Source organism: Phascolarctos cinereus, unplaced genomic scaffold (genome assembly GCF_003287225.1).
Source record: "Phascolarctos cinereus isolate Bilbo 61053 unplaced genomic scaffold, phaCin_HiC Scaffold_3;HRSCAF=262, whole genome shotgun sequence".
Taxonomy (NCBI): domain Eukaryota; kingdom Metazoa; phylum Chordata; class Mammalia; order Diprotodontia; family Phascolarctidae; genus Phascolarctos; species Phascolarctos cinereus.
The window spans coordinates 188,525,551-188,545,394 of NW_027555736.1; the positions used below are offsets into that span (position 1 = coordinate 188,525,551).

The 19,844-nt window shown below is 36.6% G+C and overlaps 1 protein-coding gene across 5 annotated transcripts in view; it reads right to left on the bottom strand.

Annotated features, from left to right (window-relative positions):
* Nucleotides 1-19,844, bottom strand: part of TP53BP1 (tumor protein p53 binding protein 1) — a 179,864-nt gene that overhangs the window by 48,712 nt on the left and 111,308 nt on the right. For 4 of the 5 annotated variants that reach the window (XM_078151368.1, XM_021009175.2, XM_021009174.2 and 1 more), the window contains exons 13-16: nucleotides 10,066-10,185; nucleotides 8,812-9,015; nucleotides 3,948-4,005; nucleotides 2,161-2,253 (exon numbers count right to left, since the gene is read on the bottom strand). In XM_078151368.1, the coding sequence (XP_078007494.1) occupies nucleotides 2,161-2,253; nucleotides 3,948-4,005; nucleotides 8,812-9,015; nucleotides 10,066-10,185 (475 nt within the window). Of the gene's footprint in view, nucleotides 1-2,160; nucleotides 2,254-3,947; nucleotides 4,006-8,811; nucleotides 9,016-9,190; nucleotides 9,304-10,065; nucleotides 10,186-19,844 lie in introns of those variants that run through there. The other variant, XM_078151369.1, reaches the window with a different exon arrangement.

A 19,844-nucleotide genomic window follows, 5' to 3' on the forward strand; every position in this document is an offset into this window, starting at 1 on the left:
AGTTAGTGTTTGTCAAATCTTGAGAAGCATGATCTACCACTTATATTACCAAGAGATATAGGATGATGATACATATGAGTTGGGTCATTGTGCTGGTTGTTGTATATGATCTTTGAAGGTATAGTAAGTTAAATCAACTATATGTAAAAATTAAAAGTTTATGAAGATTGAGTCATATCAAAATGGCTTTTTGACAGCAAGATTAACAATACAAATGTTCCATATCTATTCAAATGTTTGGAAAACTGTCTCAGCGACTTATTAACCAACAACCAACAAATACTTATTAAGCATCACTAGAAGCTATTCATCATATTAGGCACCAGGGATACCAGTACAAAGGATGAAACAATTCCTCCTTACAAAGAGTTTACCTTCTAAAGGGGAGACCATAGAGGGTGTCTCAAAAGTCTTAGTGCAGTTTCAAGCTATTAAAGCTTCGAGATACCCTGTACATATAAGTAACCAAAGCAGAAAAATAAAGTGAATAAATGCAAATATATAAAAATTAATTAAATACACGGTTTGGGAAAGAGAGAATTAATAATTGGGGAGATCAGGAAAAGTTTCATACAGAAAGTCGTATTTGAGCTGCATCTTAAAGAAAGAGAAGGACTCTTTGAGGCAAAGATGAGGTCTACATTCCAGGTATAAAGAATGTTTAATATAAAGGCACAGAGATGGGAGTTGAAATGTCATGTGGACTGTATAGTAGAGGAAGGGGGAGTGATGTCCACTGAAGCTGGAAAGACAGATTAGGACCAGATTGTAAAGGGCTTTAAAAACTAAACAGGGGTTTGTATTTACTCTTAGAGGCAAGAGACTAGGAAAAAGTAAAGGAATTACAGTCAGATCTGCACTTAAGAAAAATTACTTTAGCATCAGTGTGCAGGATGTACTGGAATAGAGAAAGACTTGAGTCACAGAAGCCTGGATGTTGCAATAATTTAGGCAAGAGATAAGGCGGGCCTGAATTAAGGTGGTAGCTGCATGAGGAGACAGGAGTCAGATTCAAGAGATGTTATGGCAATAAAAATGACAAGATCTGACAAATGATTGGATGTGAGGTGAAAAAAGGTAAGAAAGTTTAGAATAATGCTGAAGTTAGAAACCTATGAGACAGAAAAGATGGTAGCGTCTTCAAAAGAAACACGGAAGTTTGGAAGGGGGGAAAGATAATGAGTTCAGTTTTGGACATGTTAAATTTGAGGTATCAATGAGACATCCAGTCTGAAATACCCAATATACAATTGGTAACATGGGACTGAAACTCAGGAGAAAGACTGGGGCTGGACATGTATAGCTCTGGCAGTCATCTATATATGGATGAGCTCATGGGAGCTAATGAAGTTATCAAGAGAAAAAGTACAGAAAGAAAAGAAGAAATGACCTAGGATAGAACCTTGGGGAATACCCATAGTTAGGAAACATAATATAAATGATAAGCCAGGAAAGAAGACTGAAGAGTGGTCAGACAGGTGGGAAGAGAACCAGGAGAGCATGGTGCCAGGAAAACCCACAGAGGACATCATATCCAGCAGGAAAGGGTGATCACCAACGTCAAATGCAGCAGAGGTCAAGGATAAGGACTGAGAAGACCTTCAGATTTGTCAACTAAGAGATTGTTGGTAGCTTCAAAGACAGTAGTTTTATTTGAGTGATGAGGTCAAAAGTCAGATTTCAAAGGGTTAAAGTGCGAGGAGAGAAAATTGAGGCAACAAGTATATACAGCTTTTTCAAGAAATTTCACTGACAAAGGGAGGACAGATATAGAATGAAAGCTTGATAGATGGTAGAGTCTAGTGAAAGCTACACCTATTGGGTATAGGAGATTTAAGCATGTCTGAAAGCAGGAGGGAAGGAAGCAATAAATAGGGAGAGGTTGAATATTCAATAGAGAGGGGAAGATTGAGGATGCTACCTTCTGGAGAAGACAGAACAAAAGATGGGAACAGATGCAGATATAAAGGCCATGAGAATGAGAAAGGGCCGCTTCTTTTTCAAAGACCATTTTTAAAATAAAAACAATTCAGTCTGGCTTGAATATGCCACACTCAAGTGAAAAGATAAATTAGAAACCACAGAGAACATAGCAGTTTCTAGCAGCAATCAATTTTTGACTTAATATGAGAGCAAAGATACTATGAAAATAATGCTTACCTGATGAGATCTGATGGGACATCATGGCCTTTGGCCTCATCATCCTGCCGAACTTCACAGACACGGCTAAACACAGACACTGTCTTCTGAGTACTAAGAATGATAAAATAAAATAATAATTCCATATTTGTTTGGAAAGAAGAAACACCTTTCAATCAAACACAAGCATTTATTAAGTGCCTACTCTGTCAGGCACTATGCTATGTAGTAGAAATATCTTTCAGGCATTGCAAGTAAATAATTCTTCCTTTACATTCCTTCTTCCATGATTCTCCCTTGACCCAAGATGCACCTTTCTTACATTTTTAATGCAGCGTAAGAAAATCTTCATGAGGAAAATCATCACCAACAATAATGTAATCAAACAATACCTAAGTTCCATACTATCACCATACTTCTGTCCCACTGCAGGATTTGTCTCTTACTGAGACTATGTAATCTTACAAATGTACAGAAATAGCAACACTCCTCCATATGTAGGCAGAAGACAGAGTGATTATTCTTCCAAACATAACCTTATGAAAGCTCTTGTGTGAAGAAACAAGGAAACAAAAAAAAAAGGAGCTAAAGTACTCCTGTGTTAAATCTACTTGTAAATAGACTATCTCCCACAATCTATCATTTTCTATAGATCAATATTTTCATCTGTTTGTGTTTGTTTTTAAAACAAGATAAACATATATTAATACCCTCATCAATAACACATATCATTAACAATCACTTCATTTCATTCCAATCTCTTCCTTTGTTACACTCCCATCCTCACTTTGCAGGGTGTCTTTCTCCCACATTCTAAGGCTTCCTCTAACCTTAGAAGTAAATTCAATTGCACATGAGGACCAACAATAAGCAATGTCTGGAATGAAATACAACTACAGAGTAAAAAAATGGTTTTTTCTCCACTAGTAAAAATGTAGATTTATAAAGAGCCTTTAGCAGAAGACTCAAAGGTAACATATAAACCTCACCCAGAAACATTAAGTTCATTTTACAGGAAGAGATATTAAAATCAGAGAGATGAATTATTTTTGCAGAATATCTAGTAAACAAGAGGTAAGACCAGGATCATATCAAAGGACTTGGGTCCTTTCAGCCATGCTTTAAGTAACACTACTGGAATGTAATGTTTTATTATTACAGTCAGCAGCAGATGAGAGATTTCTATACCCTCTCAGAGCCACCAGGTGGCAAAGCTCAACTACACAGACCTGACCCTAGATACACAGTCACCCTCATGGCATTATAGCAAGAAACAGCAATAACAGCAACAACAAGACACTCCACCACCACCACCACAATCATACATCACGACACAGAAATCTGTTTCGGACACTAGTTTAACTAGAGTGATCCTAACAATAACAACAAGAATAATAATTATGCACCAAAAAACAGCAGCTCGTCTAGGACACTCACTAAAAATTATCTTATATCATGGTTAAAGGGACAAAGACAATAACTATCTCATATGAGACGTCCCAACTGTCTCTTGCCACACATTACAGCCCCACCAAGCCTAAAGAGGCTCAGGATGAGGATTCTAATATGATTAATGGAGTAAATTTTTAAAAATTGTTTTTGTCAACATTTTAGTCAAAACAGCAGACAAAATACTGGTCTTGTGAGAATATTAATGAAAAAAGCTGTGACTTATTCAATCTTTCCTCCTACAAATCCCTTATTCTGGGTTTCATCTTAATTTTTTCCTACTATTGATAAATCATCTTTTCCTTCATTACCAGTGGCTCTGTATGAGACTGCTCTGCATAGCAACAAGCTCTGGTTACCTGGCAACAGATTCAGCAACAGCAGTGGATCCATTTTTCCTTTCACCACTTACAGGCTCTGAACAAAAACACAGACAAGGAGGAAAGGGAGAAAAACAGAGAAAGAATCCAGTTAGTGTCATATCTAAAAAGCTTCTCCTTATTTTCCTACTCTTTCTTCCCCTGCTCTGCAGCAGAAAGAGAGAGAAATAGGGACAAAGAATAGGAACAGAAAGAAAAAAATTCATTAACTATGATTTAACAATATAAGTATTTCCCATTCCTAACAATCCACATCCTCACTAAGCCATTTCTGTGGATTAAGTGGGCACAGCCAAAAATATTATATGAAATTTGCTTAGCAGGATCATTTCATGATGAAAATTAACCCCCAAATCATTGTTCTAAAACTGTCACCTACATATCTCTCTAAATCAGGGGTCCTTAACCTGGGGTTTGTTTATTTTTTTAAAATCTTTTTAAAGTTAAATATTCTTAAATTTTAATTTGATTTTAAATATAGATAACTGTATTTCAATATAATTGGTTTCCTTTGTAATTTATACATTTTATTTTGTGTATTTTAAAATATTATTTTCAGGTGTTAATATTTCACATTTATATAATGTTTTAAAGTTTGAAAAGCACTTCACAATCTCATTTGATCATCAAAACTAAGCAGCAGAGATGAGGAAACAAAGGCTCAGTAAGACTGCCTGACACAGCTAACTAAAGTCACCCAGCTAGTATCTGGGGTAGCATTCAGTTATAGGTCTTCCTAAATTCCTGACTCCAAGTCCAACGACCTGGCTATTCCATTCTGCCTCTCCATGAGATAAGCCTTGCCACTGTTAAGGTAGTCATGATATCATAAAAATAACCCACATAGAAACTGAAGTCCCCAAGAATAGTAAGTAAATAAAAACAATTTACAATCATAGGAAAAATGCTCTAAATCATTACTGATTAGAGACATGCCAAATTAAAATGACCTTGAGACATTATTTTATGCCTATCAGATTGCTAAAATGACTGAAGGGGAAAGCAACAAATGTTGGAGAAAATGTAGAAAAACTGAGACATTAATTCATTGTTGGTGGAATTGTTTCCACCATTCAACAATTCAGCAATCTGATCCAACCATTTTGGACAGCAATCTGGAATTATGCACAAAGAGTGATTAAACTGCCTACTCTTTGACCCAGCAATACCACTACTAAGTCTATTTCCAAAGATGATTAGGGAAAAAAGGAAAAGAACCTATATGTTCTAAAATATTTATACCAGCGTAGAAATTGCAGGGATGCCTGACAACTGGGGAATGGCCAAACCAGCTGGAGTATATGACTGTGATGGGAGTACTACTGTGCCATGAGAAATGATGAGCTCAACGATCTTAGAAAAACATGGATAGACTTGCATGAAATAATGAAGAATGAAATGAGCAGTACCAAGAGAATGCTGTATACAGTAACAACAATATTGTTTTAAGAACAACTTTGAGTGAATAAGTTATTTTGACATTTATAAATACCTAAATTAACTACAAAGAACACATGAAGACACTATCTGTATTCAGAGAAAGAACTGATAAACAGAAGTAGTTGTAGAATGATATTACATGTATATACATATTTGCGTGTGTAATGGTAGCCATCTCTGGGTGGGGGGGGAAGTGGAAGGAGGAGGGAAGGGGAAAAAAAAAGGAAAAAAATTTACATGATAACTTTATTATATAATTAAAGGGAATAGCAAGTTCTACATAACAGATTTGCAGTTTCATTACAATCACCTTTTTTTATTATACTATGTTATGGAAATGCTTGTTTTATTCCATAAATTAAATAAAATAAATAATAACTAAAAAAAAAAAGAAGTGTGAGCAACTTCAAAAGTGGTTGGGATAACAGAGAAGATTACTTATCAATTACCAGTTTTATTTTTTTCATTGTTTATGTACAAGATATAAACATTCATGAAGTCTGCCTTAACCTGTGTTCCAATGACTATGATCTCTGACAGTAGAAGCAAAAGGCAAAAAGGTTCCATGTCCTTCCCTAACCTTCTTAATTCCAGTATCTTCTCTCTGTTATTTATTTATTGTATATATAGCTTGCTTTGTATATATTTGTTTGCATGTTTTATCCCCGTTAGATTGTAAGCTCCTTGAGGGCAGACACTGTCTTTACCATCTTTGTGTATCCCTAGCATTTAGCACAATGCCTGGCACATATCAGGCACTTGATAAATGTTTACTGAATTGAATGATGTAAAAGATCACAGATGTGGGGCAGGAAGGGACCTTAGAGATCATCTCATTCTGTCTCCCTCATTTTGTGGTTAGAGTAGTAAACAGCAGAGCCAGATTTCAAGCCTGAGTCTTTTGACTCCAAATCAACTCTTCTTGTGACCATTTTGCCCAAGTTCCAGCCTTGGCCTTAGATTTCAATGAACTGCAGTTGGAATCCCAAGGCACCAACTCCTCTGTTCAGTTAGTTGGAGTGAGTGACCAAAGAGACTTTTCTTTGGCTTCAAAACTTTTGCCTTTCACTTCTATAAACTTCCCTGGTGAACAGACCCCCAACTCAAGGAATGTGCCTCAAGGGCACAACACAGAGGAAATAGCACTAGAATCCAAAAGAAACTGAACACTGTCTAAGTAGTACAATGTTCAATAAACCTAAAAACACTATCTACTCAAGTTAAGGACTCAATATTCTACAACAACTATTAGAAAAAATGGAAAGTAATCTGAGAGAAATTAAAGATTTCAAGCCACATTCCATAATATGCTCAAAATGGGTAAAGGACCTAAACATAAAAAGTTACATTAAGCAAATTAGAGAAGCAAGTATAAGGTACTTTCACAATTACGGGGAGGGGGGAAAGTTTTGACCAAACAACAGAAATTATTTTACTTATAATTACTTTTTATTCTCAGCAATGCAAGGATCTAAGACATCTCCAAAGGTCTCATGACGGAAAATGCCGTCCACACCCAAAGAAAGAACTATGGAGTTTGAATGCAGATTGAAGCACACTATTTGCTCTTTTTTTCCCCTTCTTGTTTTGTTTTGTTTGCTCTTTCTGGTGGTTCTTCCTATTGATTCTAATTCTTCCTTGCAACATGACTAATGTGAAAATATGTTTAATAGGAATGTATATATATATAGCCTATATCAGACTGTGCACTGTCTTGGGGAGGGGGAAGGGAGGGGGAGAAAAATTTAAAACTTAAAAGCTTATGGAAGTGATTGGTGATAACTCAAAATAAATTTAAAAAAATTTAAAAAGTAAAAAGAATGACTGATCAGGGAAAAAAAGAAATTACTTTTTATGAAGTAAAATAGATAGTTTTTATTACATAAAATTGAAAAGATTTTGCACAAAAAGCAATGCAAGTAGAATCAGAATAAAAAGCTAACTAGGAAAAAAATCTCTGCAGCAAATTTCTCTGATGAAGTTCTGATATCCAAGCTATATAGAAAATTGGTACAAACATAGAACAAGACTCATTTCTCAGTAGATAAATGGCCAAATGCTATGAATAAGCAGCTTGCAAATAAAGAAATCCAGGCTATCAACAATCATATGAAATCTCTAATAGTAAGAAAAATGCAAGTTAAAATAACTCTGAAGTTCTATTTCATACCCTTCAGACTGGCAAAGATGACCAAAAAAGGAAAATGACAATCACTGGAAGGGCTGTGGGAGAATAGGCACATTAATGCATTGTTGGTGGAACTGTAAAGTTTTCAAGCCAATCTGGAAAATAATTTGAAAGTATACTCAAAAGATAAAAACTATACATACCCTTTGATCTAGTATATAGCACTACTAGGCAAATACTCCTCCAAAGGGATCAAAGACAGAGAAAAGTAGTCATATGTACAAAAATAATTTTAGTAGCACTTTTTATTGTAGTCACAAATTGGAAACTAAGGAGGCCTATCAACTGGGGCCTCCATTCTATCCAGGTACTCATCTTTAGTGCCTCTTTCCCTATGTTGCATATTTCCACACATCCCTGATCAGAAAATTATGTTTTCTAATTTAAAAAAAAATCCTAACAAAGGAAAAGAGACTACACAAAGACAGTAAGACAAGGTAAATGAGAAACAAACTATCTAGTCCCATACTTAGTGATCCTAAATTATTCTTTCTCGCTACAGTTCCTCAGTGAATCACTCTTGACTTAGAACTCCACATCCCTCTTTCAATTCCCTTGTGGTCTCAAAAGAAAATGCTGTCTTTTCTCCTTGAAAGGTTCCACACTAATTTTATGATGCTCCCACATCATCCCACTTAGGCATTATGGCTCTAGTTTACTCACATTCTATTATACCAGGTTCACTACCAAATAACTAGGGAATTTTTGATTGAATAATCAAGAATGTCTAGTACTTCTATCATACTATTACTTAACTATCCAGATATCACTTCCTCAAATCAAAGGAAAGCATGAAAATGCAACCAGCATAGACAGCATTCCCAAAGCCTCAATAATCAGAAAATTCAGCCCAACATAAAAGTCATCTCCAAGAAATTCAATTATACTAGCCAATATTTCTATTGTTCACACTGCTTAGGAAAAAAGTGAGCTTGTATGACATATGCCTGCACTATTAGAGATGATCAAGGTGTTGGTTAGTCTTGTTGAACTTTTAAAATTTCTTTTAAAATTTTTGTTATAAGGCATATTCACAGGGAAAAGAGATACATAAGAAAAGAATATAATATAAAAACAAAAAGCATCAATAAAATTGAGATAAATTTAAAAAGAAAAGAGAGAGTACTAAGAATAGCAAAGATTATTACTCAGTCGGGTCTATATACAAACAAGCTTATTATAGCTTACCCAAATACACATAAAAAGATAACTTACTTTCCAAACTAAATTGCAAGGACTCTTCACTTGCTTCACTCTCAGGGCTGACCAGTTTCATTCTCAGACACAATTTTTCATCCACTTCTGGGACAGCTCTGGAATCCCCTTTTTCACTCTCAACAGTAACATCATTGGACCCCACAGAACTTTCAGCCATGACATCACTGGTTGCTAAGGGGCTCTCTGAATAGCTATCCACAACTGAAAGAAAGGAAGGAGGAGGAAGAAAAAAAAACACTAAAGCACAAACATTAAAATACAGCACCTCTGGATCATCAGTTTGCCTCTATTATTCCACAGGTTTGCAAGATCCAAGTAGTTGTACCTAGAAAAGATCCTGTCACAAATATCCACAACTACACGCTATAATTGACACCTGGTCTTAAGAGGAGCAACAGGATTCAGTTCCACTTCCACATCTGGATTTAGGATGCTGCATGAGCCCTCAGCCAACCCACATCTGCCAGCATCAGGCATAGGTAGCAGGAAACTCCAGACGGCATGACAGTTACCTCCCAGCACTGACTAGAGAAAACAAATAGATTAATGTAGAACACTACTGAACTGCTGAAGAGGAGGGAACTACCTAAATATTCCTGCCTGTCAAGCAGAAGTATGATTTGTACATGGTGTTGCACAAGAAAACATATTCTATGAGCTTTAGTCCCTGCCTAAAACCTAGATTATCTCTTTTCAGGAAGTATGGTAAATTCCCCTCCCTCCTTTTCTGATGCTCTTTCTAACTTTCCCTTTTCTCCAGTGTTCTACACAAAGTAGTTGTTTATTCAATCACTGACTGAATGAAAAAAGCATTTATGAAGCACTTACTATGTGCCCGGCCCTCTGCTATGCTCTGGGAATTCAAAGACAAAAGGTCTTCTGCCCTCAAGAAGCTTACATCAGTGTTGGTTTAATTTTTTTTGTTGTTGACACCCCTCTACACCCTGTTTATCTTCTGTGAAAAAAGCAAGCACAGTCAACTTCTACTACACAATTATATATTGTCTAAAAGGCCAAAAAAAATTATCAAAATGTAAGAAACTGGAAATTGTCACCAGATCCCCAATGGGATTAGAGTAAGAGCATGAAGATATGCAGTCAGTCATATTCTTTAAAGTTTACTCCTGAAGCAAGAAGAATAAATGATACAACCTAGTCCCAATTCCTTAGATGGTCCTAAGGATATCCTTTTTATAAAGGATAACACCTCAGAGTTTCTAGCTCAGAGAGTGTCATTTTTATATCACTCACCAATAGGAGTACTGTGTCTCCTTGGACCTAATTTAAGATGCCCAATCAAAGGTGGGGTTGTATTGGTCAACGGTGGGATAACATCATCTTCTTTAGGCAAAGTGAAATGAAATGGTGTTTCTGAAAAAGAAATATACAAAATAAGCAACAAAAGAGTAAACTTTAAAGGAGGCCTACTGGGGGCCATTCTTTTCCTTTGTCCCCAAATTCTCCTCCAGTCAAACTACTCCCAGCCATCATGTCTCCTGTGCAATTTTCATTTTCTCAATAGTCTTTTTTTTTTTTTGCTACCCACAGCATCATATAGATGAATTTAAGCAATGACAGTATAGGCAATTTTATCCAAGAAGCTATCCCATTCTTAAAAGATTTTTAATAACCTGTTCTGCTGTTCAACTACCAAATATTAACTTCTATGACATTTTCAGTTTGTAGTTTATTTGTTGTTAACTAAAAAAACTCCTTTTCATGAAGCAAGTCTTTAATTTTACAAAGACACACTGAAAACTCTCTCTCTGAAAACTCTCTCTCTCTCTCTCTCTCTCTCTCTCTCTCTCTCTCTCTCTTCCTCTCCTTATTCCAAAATATTTATCACCTTTTAGGAAAGACAAGTACTAAAATTACAGGTCTTGGCTTTAGAAATACTTAGTACAGTGTGTCCTACATATAGAAGGGAATCAATATTAAGGAAAAGACATTAAGCTGGTCTTTTCTTGAACTATTTAAATCTTAAAATCCCACCCAAAAAAATCATAGCAAAGAGGGTTATGTTGACAGACCTGGTAACAGAAAGTCTCCAGAACACGCTTAACAACTGTGAGAGCAACAAAACATTTAGCATTTCACAAATTTACAAAAAAAAGTACCACTACTATATCAAAATGAAACTAAAAAGATCATTTAATAAAATTTCCTGCCTGAAACATAACAGTCCTGTATAACAATCCTGACAAGCAGCCTGCATTCTTATAGAACTATGCTATTCCTTTGGATTTGTCTTTAGTCATACAGCCTTGTTTCCATTTTTTGTACATATTCTTTTTTTTTTTTAAGGCAATTGGGGTTAAATGACTTGCCCAGGGTCACACAGCTACTAAGTGTCAAATGTTTAGTCTAAGGTGGGATTTGAACTTAGGTCCTCCTGACTTCAGGGCTGGTACTCTATCCACTGTGCCACCTAGCTGCCCCTACATATTCTTTTAATTCTATGATCAGTGAGTTCCCTATATGTCATACTGGTGTCATGGGTGTCTCCTTATCTTGTTCATCAGGATTATTCGTACTTTTTAAAAAATTTTAGTTTAATTTATTTTTATTTTTAATTTAACTTATATTTATAAATATATTTATTATATATTTATAATATTTTATTTGTTGTTATTAGACTTATATTTATTTATTAATATATTATTTATATCATTATATCATTATATTTATTATATATTTATAGAAATTTATTATTGTTTCATTTATTACTAATTTAAGTTTAATTATTATCATCAAAATTTCATTTTTAAAACTCTAGTGAGCTTAATAACCAACAATCAAGCATGACAGAGAGGTAATGCACTCAGGGTGCAGAATGAGACATATTTTTTGGACTTGGCAAATGCGAGAAGTTGTTTTGTTTGACTATGCCTCTTTATTACAAGGGTTTTGTTTTTCTTTCTTTTTTTTTTTTGGTGGGAGGAGAGGGAAGGAATAGGAAGAAAATAGTTTTACTCATTGAAGAAAATTACTAAAAATTTTTTGCTCTTCAGTATTTCCTATTCCTTTTAAGTTGATGGTAAAACAGCCTTCGCTGATGGGCTAAACCAGGTTGAGGGTAACCAACAGGCCTCAAACCTGCTGGTGAATTAGGGGACGTTTATTTCAAGTATGTGAAGGCTTCCCCCAGCCAAATGGGTGGCCGAGAACAATTTGTTTCAATGGCCACGAAGGTGGTTGAAGCAGACTCTGTGGAGTGCTTGGAGTTTGGTCAGACATTGAAGACACCAAGGTGATCCACTGCATCCTGGGCCATCACCAGTCATCTTGACCTTTGCCCTGCCACTGGACATCAATGACTCAGGAAGAGTGAGGCTGATGACTTTGTGTAACCCAGACTTATTTAAATCCAGTTCACATGTAAGTCAAGATATCATCTGTGATATCATGGGTCCTCTTCAAAAATGGACAAACAACTATATCTATATCTATATCTATACACACACACACACACACACACACACACACACACACACACACACACACATGTGCGCATGTGTCCCAAGGAGGTTAATGACAAAAGAAAGGTCCCATATACAGCAAAATATTCATAGCAGCCCTTTTTGTGGTGGCAAAGAAATTAAAACAACATACATCTGGGGCAGCTAGGTGGTGCAGTGGATAAAGCACCGGGCCTGAAGTCAGGAAGACCTGAGTTCAAATGCAACCTCAGACCAAACACTTCATACTTACTAGCTGTGTGACCATGGACAAGTCACTTAACCCCAATTGCCTAAAAACAAAAAAACAAAAAAACCCAAGATAGATCCCTATTAATTGAAGAATTGCTAAAAAAAAAATTATGTCATATGAATAAGTAATAGACTATTACCTAAGAAATAATAGAGAAACATGAAAAGATTTATATGAATTGACAGAAATGAAATTAAACAGGACCTCGAAAACATTATACAAAGTGACTACAATAATGTAAACAGAAAGAACTAAAAAAGGCCCTGAACACTGTGCAATTATAATGACTGAGTAGCTTGACCCTGGAGAATAGGTAAGAAAATGCAGCTCCCTTTCTTCTTTGTACAGGTGGGGAACTACAGAAATATTGCATATAGTACCAAATATGGTTTATTGGTTGGTTTCAAGCTGCCTTTTTTACTTTTACTTTTTGTTCTTTGTTATAAGGGATCAATCGCTAGGTAAGGAAAACAGAGTACTGAGAAAGGAAGACATAATTAAAAGGATTTGGCAAGTGACTGGATGTGGGAAGGAAGAAGGATGAATCAAAGATGACTGAAAGGTTTTAAACTTCTATGAAGTGCCAATATGAATCAAACTACCAGAGAATTACTTTATAGAGCTAGAAAAAAAAAATACAAAACTCATCTGATGAAACAAAGGCCAAGAATCTCAAGAGAAATTATGAAAAAAAAATTGAGAAAGAACAGATGCTTAATAGTACCACATCTTGAACTATACCACAAAGACAGAATCCTCTAAATGATTTGGTACTAGCTTAAAAAAAATAAAGATCTTGATCACTGGAACAAATTAGATACATAACATACAGAAGCAAATAAACAGTGGCATAGTATTTGACAAACTCCAAGACACCAGCTAGTGGCGTAAAGGATTTACTATCTAACAAAAATGTGAAAAATAGAAAGCAGTCTAGCAAAAATTAGTCATTGACCAACATCTCACACTGTACAGCCTCACAAAGGCTCCAAATGAACACGTGACTTAGCCACGAGTGACATAATTAAATTAGACAAGCAAAAATAAATTAACTTTCATATCCATGGTTATGGGGAGAGTTCATGCATGACCAAACAAGGGATGGAGAGGTGATATCACAGAAGATTAAACAGACAATTTCTATTCCAAGAAAACTGAAAAGTTTTTATGCAAACAAAATCAATACACTTAAAGTTAGAAAACAAATAACTAGGGAAAAAATCTTTGCAGAAAGTTCTCTGACACATCTCATTTCCAACATCTACATGGGATTGATTCAAATTTATGAGAACAAGAACCACTGCCCAATCAATAAATGGACAAAAACTATAAAGAGAAGTTGTCAAGTGAAGAAATCTAGGCTATAACAACTATAAGCAAAATTTGAATTTAGGCAGTGGTGTCAAGTAAGATCCTTGTAGGCCACATAGTGATTTAGAAAACCACAAATTAGCATTATCTATATTGTACAGTATTTTTATTTTGTTAAACATTTCACAATTACACATTTTAATTTGGTTGTAGCCTCACTAAGGACTAAGCAGTCTACAGGTTACTAGTATGACACTCTGAGGTTCCATGTAACACCCATCAAATTACCATAAGATTAATTACTTAATTATTGAAGGGACTACAAGAAAAGAGGAAAACTAATGCACTGACTATGAATTGGTTCAGATATTCCAGGAAACAATTTGGAACTATGCCCCAAAAGTCAGTAAATTATGCATATCCTTTGAACTAGGGATACTACTATTAGGTCTATTAACACCAAAAAGATTAAAAAAAAAAAGAGGCAAAGGCCCTTATGTACAACAATATAACAGCAGCTCTTTTCATAATAGCAAAAAAACTAGAAACTAAGGATGTGTCCTCCAATTGGGAAGCAGTTAAACAAATTATGGCATACAAATGTAACAGAAAATCACGGTACTATTAGAAATGGTGAAATGGGCAGTTTCAGGGAAATCTAAAAACGTGCATGAACTGCTGCAGAATGGAGGAAGGAGAACTAAGAGGTCAATTTATACAGTAACAACAAGATTACTTAAAAAACAACATTTAAAGACTTAAGTACTCTTATTAATACAATTGAAAAGAAATGAAAATGAAGTATGCTATTCACCTGCTGCTACAGAGGTGATGGACTCAAAATACAGAATAAGACATATGTTTTTGGCCATGACCAATAAGATAATTTGCTTTCCTTGACTACAAATACTTGTTATGAAGATTTTATTTTGTTTGGGAGAGAAAATAAATGCCTGTTTATTGAAAAAATATTGAAATGAACAGAAGAAGGGACAGATAGGGAGAAGCAAGATTGTTAAGGTCAGTTGTAGATATACTGAATATAAGGTCCCAGTTCAGATGAAGAAAGAAAACAGGCAGTTTTGTGAATGTGGCATTGGAACTCTAGGGAGAGGTCAGAGATTTGGGAGTCATATTTGTATAGATGATAAATACAGATATGAGTATGGATAAAAGTTCAGAGAAAGAAAAATGGAGACTGAGTTTTGAGAAATTTTCTTACAGAACAAGAGGATGGGGCAGGAGATAAAGAAATAGTCAAAAAAGATCAGAGCAAAAGCAGAAAATGCTATAGAAACAACAGGAACTGAAAGTATCAAGGTGGACTGGGTAAAGGGGCAGCAAGGTGGTGCAGTGGATAGAGAACTGGCCCCGGAGTCAGGAGGACCTCAGTTCAAATCTGGTCTCAAACCAAACACTTGACACTTACTGGCTGTGTGACCTTAGGCAAGTCACTTAACCCCAATTGCCTTACCCCCCCCCCAAAAAAAGAGATGGAGTGGGTAAATAATAAATCAGTCAAAATGCTACAGAAAGGGAGGCGGAGCCAAGATGGCAGAGTGAAAGCAGTGACTTGCTTGAGCTCTCCTCCAGACCCCTCCAAATACTCACAAAAAATGGCTCTAAACAAATTCTGAAGCAGCAGAACCCACAAAAAGACAGAGTGAAACAAATTTCCAGCCCAAGACAACCTGGATGATTGATCAGAAAGGTGTATCGCGCCGGGCTGGGAGCGCAGTGCAGCATGGGTGCACAGGCCACAGCAAACCTGGAGCAGGCCTCAGAGAACTGAATCTCAGGCAGCTGTGGAGGTTTCCAGACTCCTCACTCCACCAATGCCAAAGACAACTTAGAAGGTTAGTGGGAAAAGTCTGTTTCTGTCGGTGCCTGAGAAAGGAAGGCGGGGTTTCAGCTCCATTCCTCAAGAGCGTGGCCCTGTTGGGGGGCAGCTGCTTCCCAAGCTTCCGGCCCACAGACTGGGGGGGAATCCGGTGGCTGATCGGAGAGGGATCGCAGGGATCTCTTTGCCAGTGCTGAGGCAGGAATCTCTTGCTTTGCCCGTGTTTGGATCTGGGCCGCAGTTCTGGGCAGCGGTGCTGGGAATGAGGAGGAGCGCTGGCTTGGTGGAGTTTGTAGTGGTTGTGGAGAGGAGCCCCTCATCACAGTTACAGGACAGAAAGGAGTACTTGTAGTCGCAGGCCAGGAAAGGAGTAAACACCTTGCCCCTTATATACCACCCTGGAAGAGCTGAAAATTTGCAGGTCCCTACAAGTATCTCTGAAAACAGCTGTACAAACCCCCGAAGCTTGGGACAGTACATTCTCCACATTGGAAGCAGATTCGTACCTTAACAAAGAGTTTAAAACTCAAGTAATTGGCCGGATCATGAGCAAGCAGCAAAAAGAGTCAGACTATATTATCTTACTTTGGTGAAAAAGAAGACCAAAATATACAACCAGAAGAAGACAACAAAGTCAAAGCCCCTACATCCAAAGCCTCCAAGAAAAATATGAATTGGTCCCAGGCCATGGAAGAGCTCAAAAACATTTTGAGAAGCAAGTTAGAGAAGTAGAGGAAAAACTGAGAGTGATGCTAAAGGAGACCCAAAAAATACTGAAGAAAATAACACCTTAAAAAGCCTAACCCAAATGGCAAAAGAGGTCCAAAAAGCCAATGAGGAGAAAAATGCCCTAAAAAGCAAAATTGGCCAGATGGAAAAGGAAGTCCAAAAGCTTACTGAAGAAAATACTTCCTTAAAAATTAGAATAGAGCAATTGGAAGATAGTGACTTTATGAGAAATCACGACACAGTAGAACAAATCCAAAAGAATGAAAAATTAGAAAACAATGTGAAATATCTCATTGGAAAAACAACTGACCTGGAAAATAGATCCAGGAGAGAGAATTTAAAAATTATTGGACTATCTGAAAGCCATGATCAAAAAGAGCCTAGACATCATCTTTCAAGAAATTATCAAGGAAAACTGCCCTGATATAGTAGAACCAGAGGGCAAAATAGAAATGAAAGAATCCACAGATCTCCTCCTGAAAGAGATCCCCAAAGGAAAACTCCTAGGAATATTGTAGCCAAATTCCAGAGTTCCCAGGTCAAGGAGAAAATATTACAAGCTGCCAGAAGGAAACAGTTCAAGTACTGTGGAACACAATCAGGATAACACAAGATTTAGCAGCTTCTACATTAAAGGACCACAGGGCATGGAATATAATATTCCGGAGGGCAAAGGAGATAGGATTACAACCAAGAATCACCTACCCAGCAAAACTGAGTATAATCCTTCAGGGGAAAAAATGGTCATTCAGTGAAATAGAGGACTTTCAAGCATTCTTGATGAAAAGACCAGAGCTGAATAGAAAATTTGACTTTCAAATACAGGACTCAAGTGGAACATGAAGAGGTAAACAGGAAAGAGAAATCATAAGAGGTATTAAGACTGAACTGTTTACATTCCTGCATGGAAAGATGATATTTATAACTCATGAGACCTTTGTCAGTATCAGGGTAGTTGGAGGAAAAAAATTATATGTATGTATATGTAGATAGATAGATAGAGGGCACAGGGTGAGCTGAAGATTAAGGGGTCATATCTGGAGAATAAAATTAAGGGATGAGAGAGGATTATACTCGGAGAAGAAGAAAGGGAGAGGTAGAATGGGGTAAATTATCTCACAAAAAAAAAACCAGAAAAGTCTCTTACAGTGGAAGGGGAAACAGGGGAAGGTGAGAGGGAATGAGTGAATCTTATTCTCATAGGATTTGGCTTAAGGAGGGAATAACATACACATTCAATTGGGTATGGAAATCTGTCTTACCCTACAGGAAAATAGGGGGAAAGGGGACAAGAGAGCAGGGGGATGATAGAGAGGAGGGCAGATTGGGAAAGGGGTTAATCAGAAGTAAATACTTCTGAGGAGAGACAGGGTCAAAAGAAAGAATAGAATAAATGGGAGGGCAGGATAGGATTAAGGGAAATAGAGTTAGTTTTTCACAACATGTCTACTATGGACGTGTTTTGCATAACTGCACATGTACAACCTATATTGAGTTGCTTGCCTTTTCAATGAGGTGGGTGGGGAGGGAGGAAGAGAGAAAATTTGAAACCTAAAGTTTTAAAAACATATGTTTAAAAAAAATGTTTTCACATGCTACTGGATAATAAATATAGGAAATGGGGTATAGAAGTCTATCCTGCCCTACAGGAAAATAGAAGGGGAAGGGGATAAGAGAAGGGGAAAGAGACAGAAGAAAGGACAGAGTAGGGGAAGGAATATTCAGAATGCATGACATCTTGGGGTGGGGGGAGGGGGAAGATGGGGTGAAAATTTGGAACTCAAAAACTTGTGGAAGGGAATGTTGAAAACTAAAAATAAATAAATTTATACATTAAAAAAGTGCAGCAATAGGAAAAGGAGTTTATAGACAGATAAAGGAATTTCATAATTCATGAAAATGGAAGTACAATACTTGTGGGTGGTGATTTGAAGAATGACATTCACAATGGTCTCAAATTATTACTCTTTGTGTTTTCAGAACTCCCTTTTTGAGAGTTTCCCATCATTCCAAGACCAATTTCCCTTGCAGAATTCAGTTCATGGGATTCCATCTATGTTTCTTGTGAATCCTTTAAGAAACTCTTTGTTGCTTTATCTTCTTACTATTTAAACTCTCTCAAAGTCTAAGGGTACATGTCACTAACTCAGATTTCCTTTCTTCTCTATCACAACTACTCAGATGAAGTAGTCATACCTCCCCCAAAGGTCCTCATCATTTTCACCTAATTACTGCCTATGACAGTCTAAGAAATGGTCAACAATAATAATAAATAAAAGAATATCAAAGAAATGGGATTAAAAGCTGTACCAATAAACAGATAAAGATTTTTAAAAATGCTACAGAAAGGTAAAGGATGAGGACTGGAGAGGGGGAACCTTAAAAGAGAAGTTTCAATAGAGTGGTGGGAATAGAAGCAGCAGCCATTGTAGACTTTTCTTCTTGATATTTAGTAATAAAAGGAAGAAAGAAGAGGCAAGATGACAGTTTGAGGGGCTGTAGGATAAGAAATTGAGCAGGACAAAAGGGGCTAATTAACGGAAGAAGTGAAGACAAAAGAAAATATGATGATGAACAATGGAATAAGGTAACAGAAGAGATGGGAAACAATGCATCATGGCCAAAAATTTAGCATTTAACTTTAGCTAAAGCTAAAGAACAATAAATACATCTTTCCCTGAAGATGGAGAAGAGAAGGAAAACATGAATAAAGATAGAGAAGTGTGAAGGAGTAGGGTTGAGGAAGTTCTTATCATATCATGAGATCACATATCATAACATCACTTAAAGTATATACAAGGAACTCAAAGGTCAACTAGTCCAAACCCCCTCATTTTACAGATGAGGAAAGAGAGGTCCATAGGTGTTAAATTACTTGCCAAAGCCATGAAATAGTAAGTGCACCGGGTCTTCTGACTGCAAATCCAGCAATTTTTCCACTGTACTATGTTGCCAGTGTTTACTATGTGTCAGGCACTCTAAGTTCTGTAAATAAAAAGAAAGGCACAAACACCTTCCTTGCCCTCAAGGACATCATATTATGAGGGAAATAATATGAAAATAATCGTGTGTATACAAGACATATGGAGGATAGAAGGTAATCTCAGAGGGAAGACTCTAATAGCTGGAGGGTAAGGAAAAGTCTCCTGAAGAAGGTGAGATCTGAGCTGAATCTTGAAAGAAGACAGAAGCTAAGAGGCAATGATAAGAAAGGAGAGCACTTCAGGTATGGGGAACAGCCAGCACAACAAACAGTAAGTACGTAGGTCAGTATAAATAGATCATAAGAACAAAGAATAAAATGTAGTAGAGAGACTGGAAAAGTAAGAAAAAGTCAGACTGTGAAATGCTCTAAACACCAGAGAATTTTGAATTTGAACTTAGAGGTAATACGGAGTCACTGAAGTTTAATGGGGGAGGAGGGGGATAACATTAGACC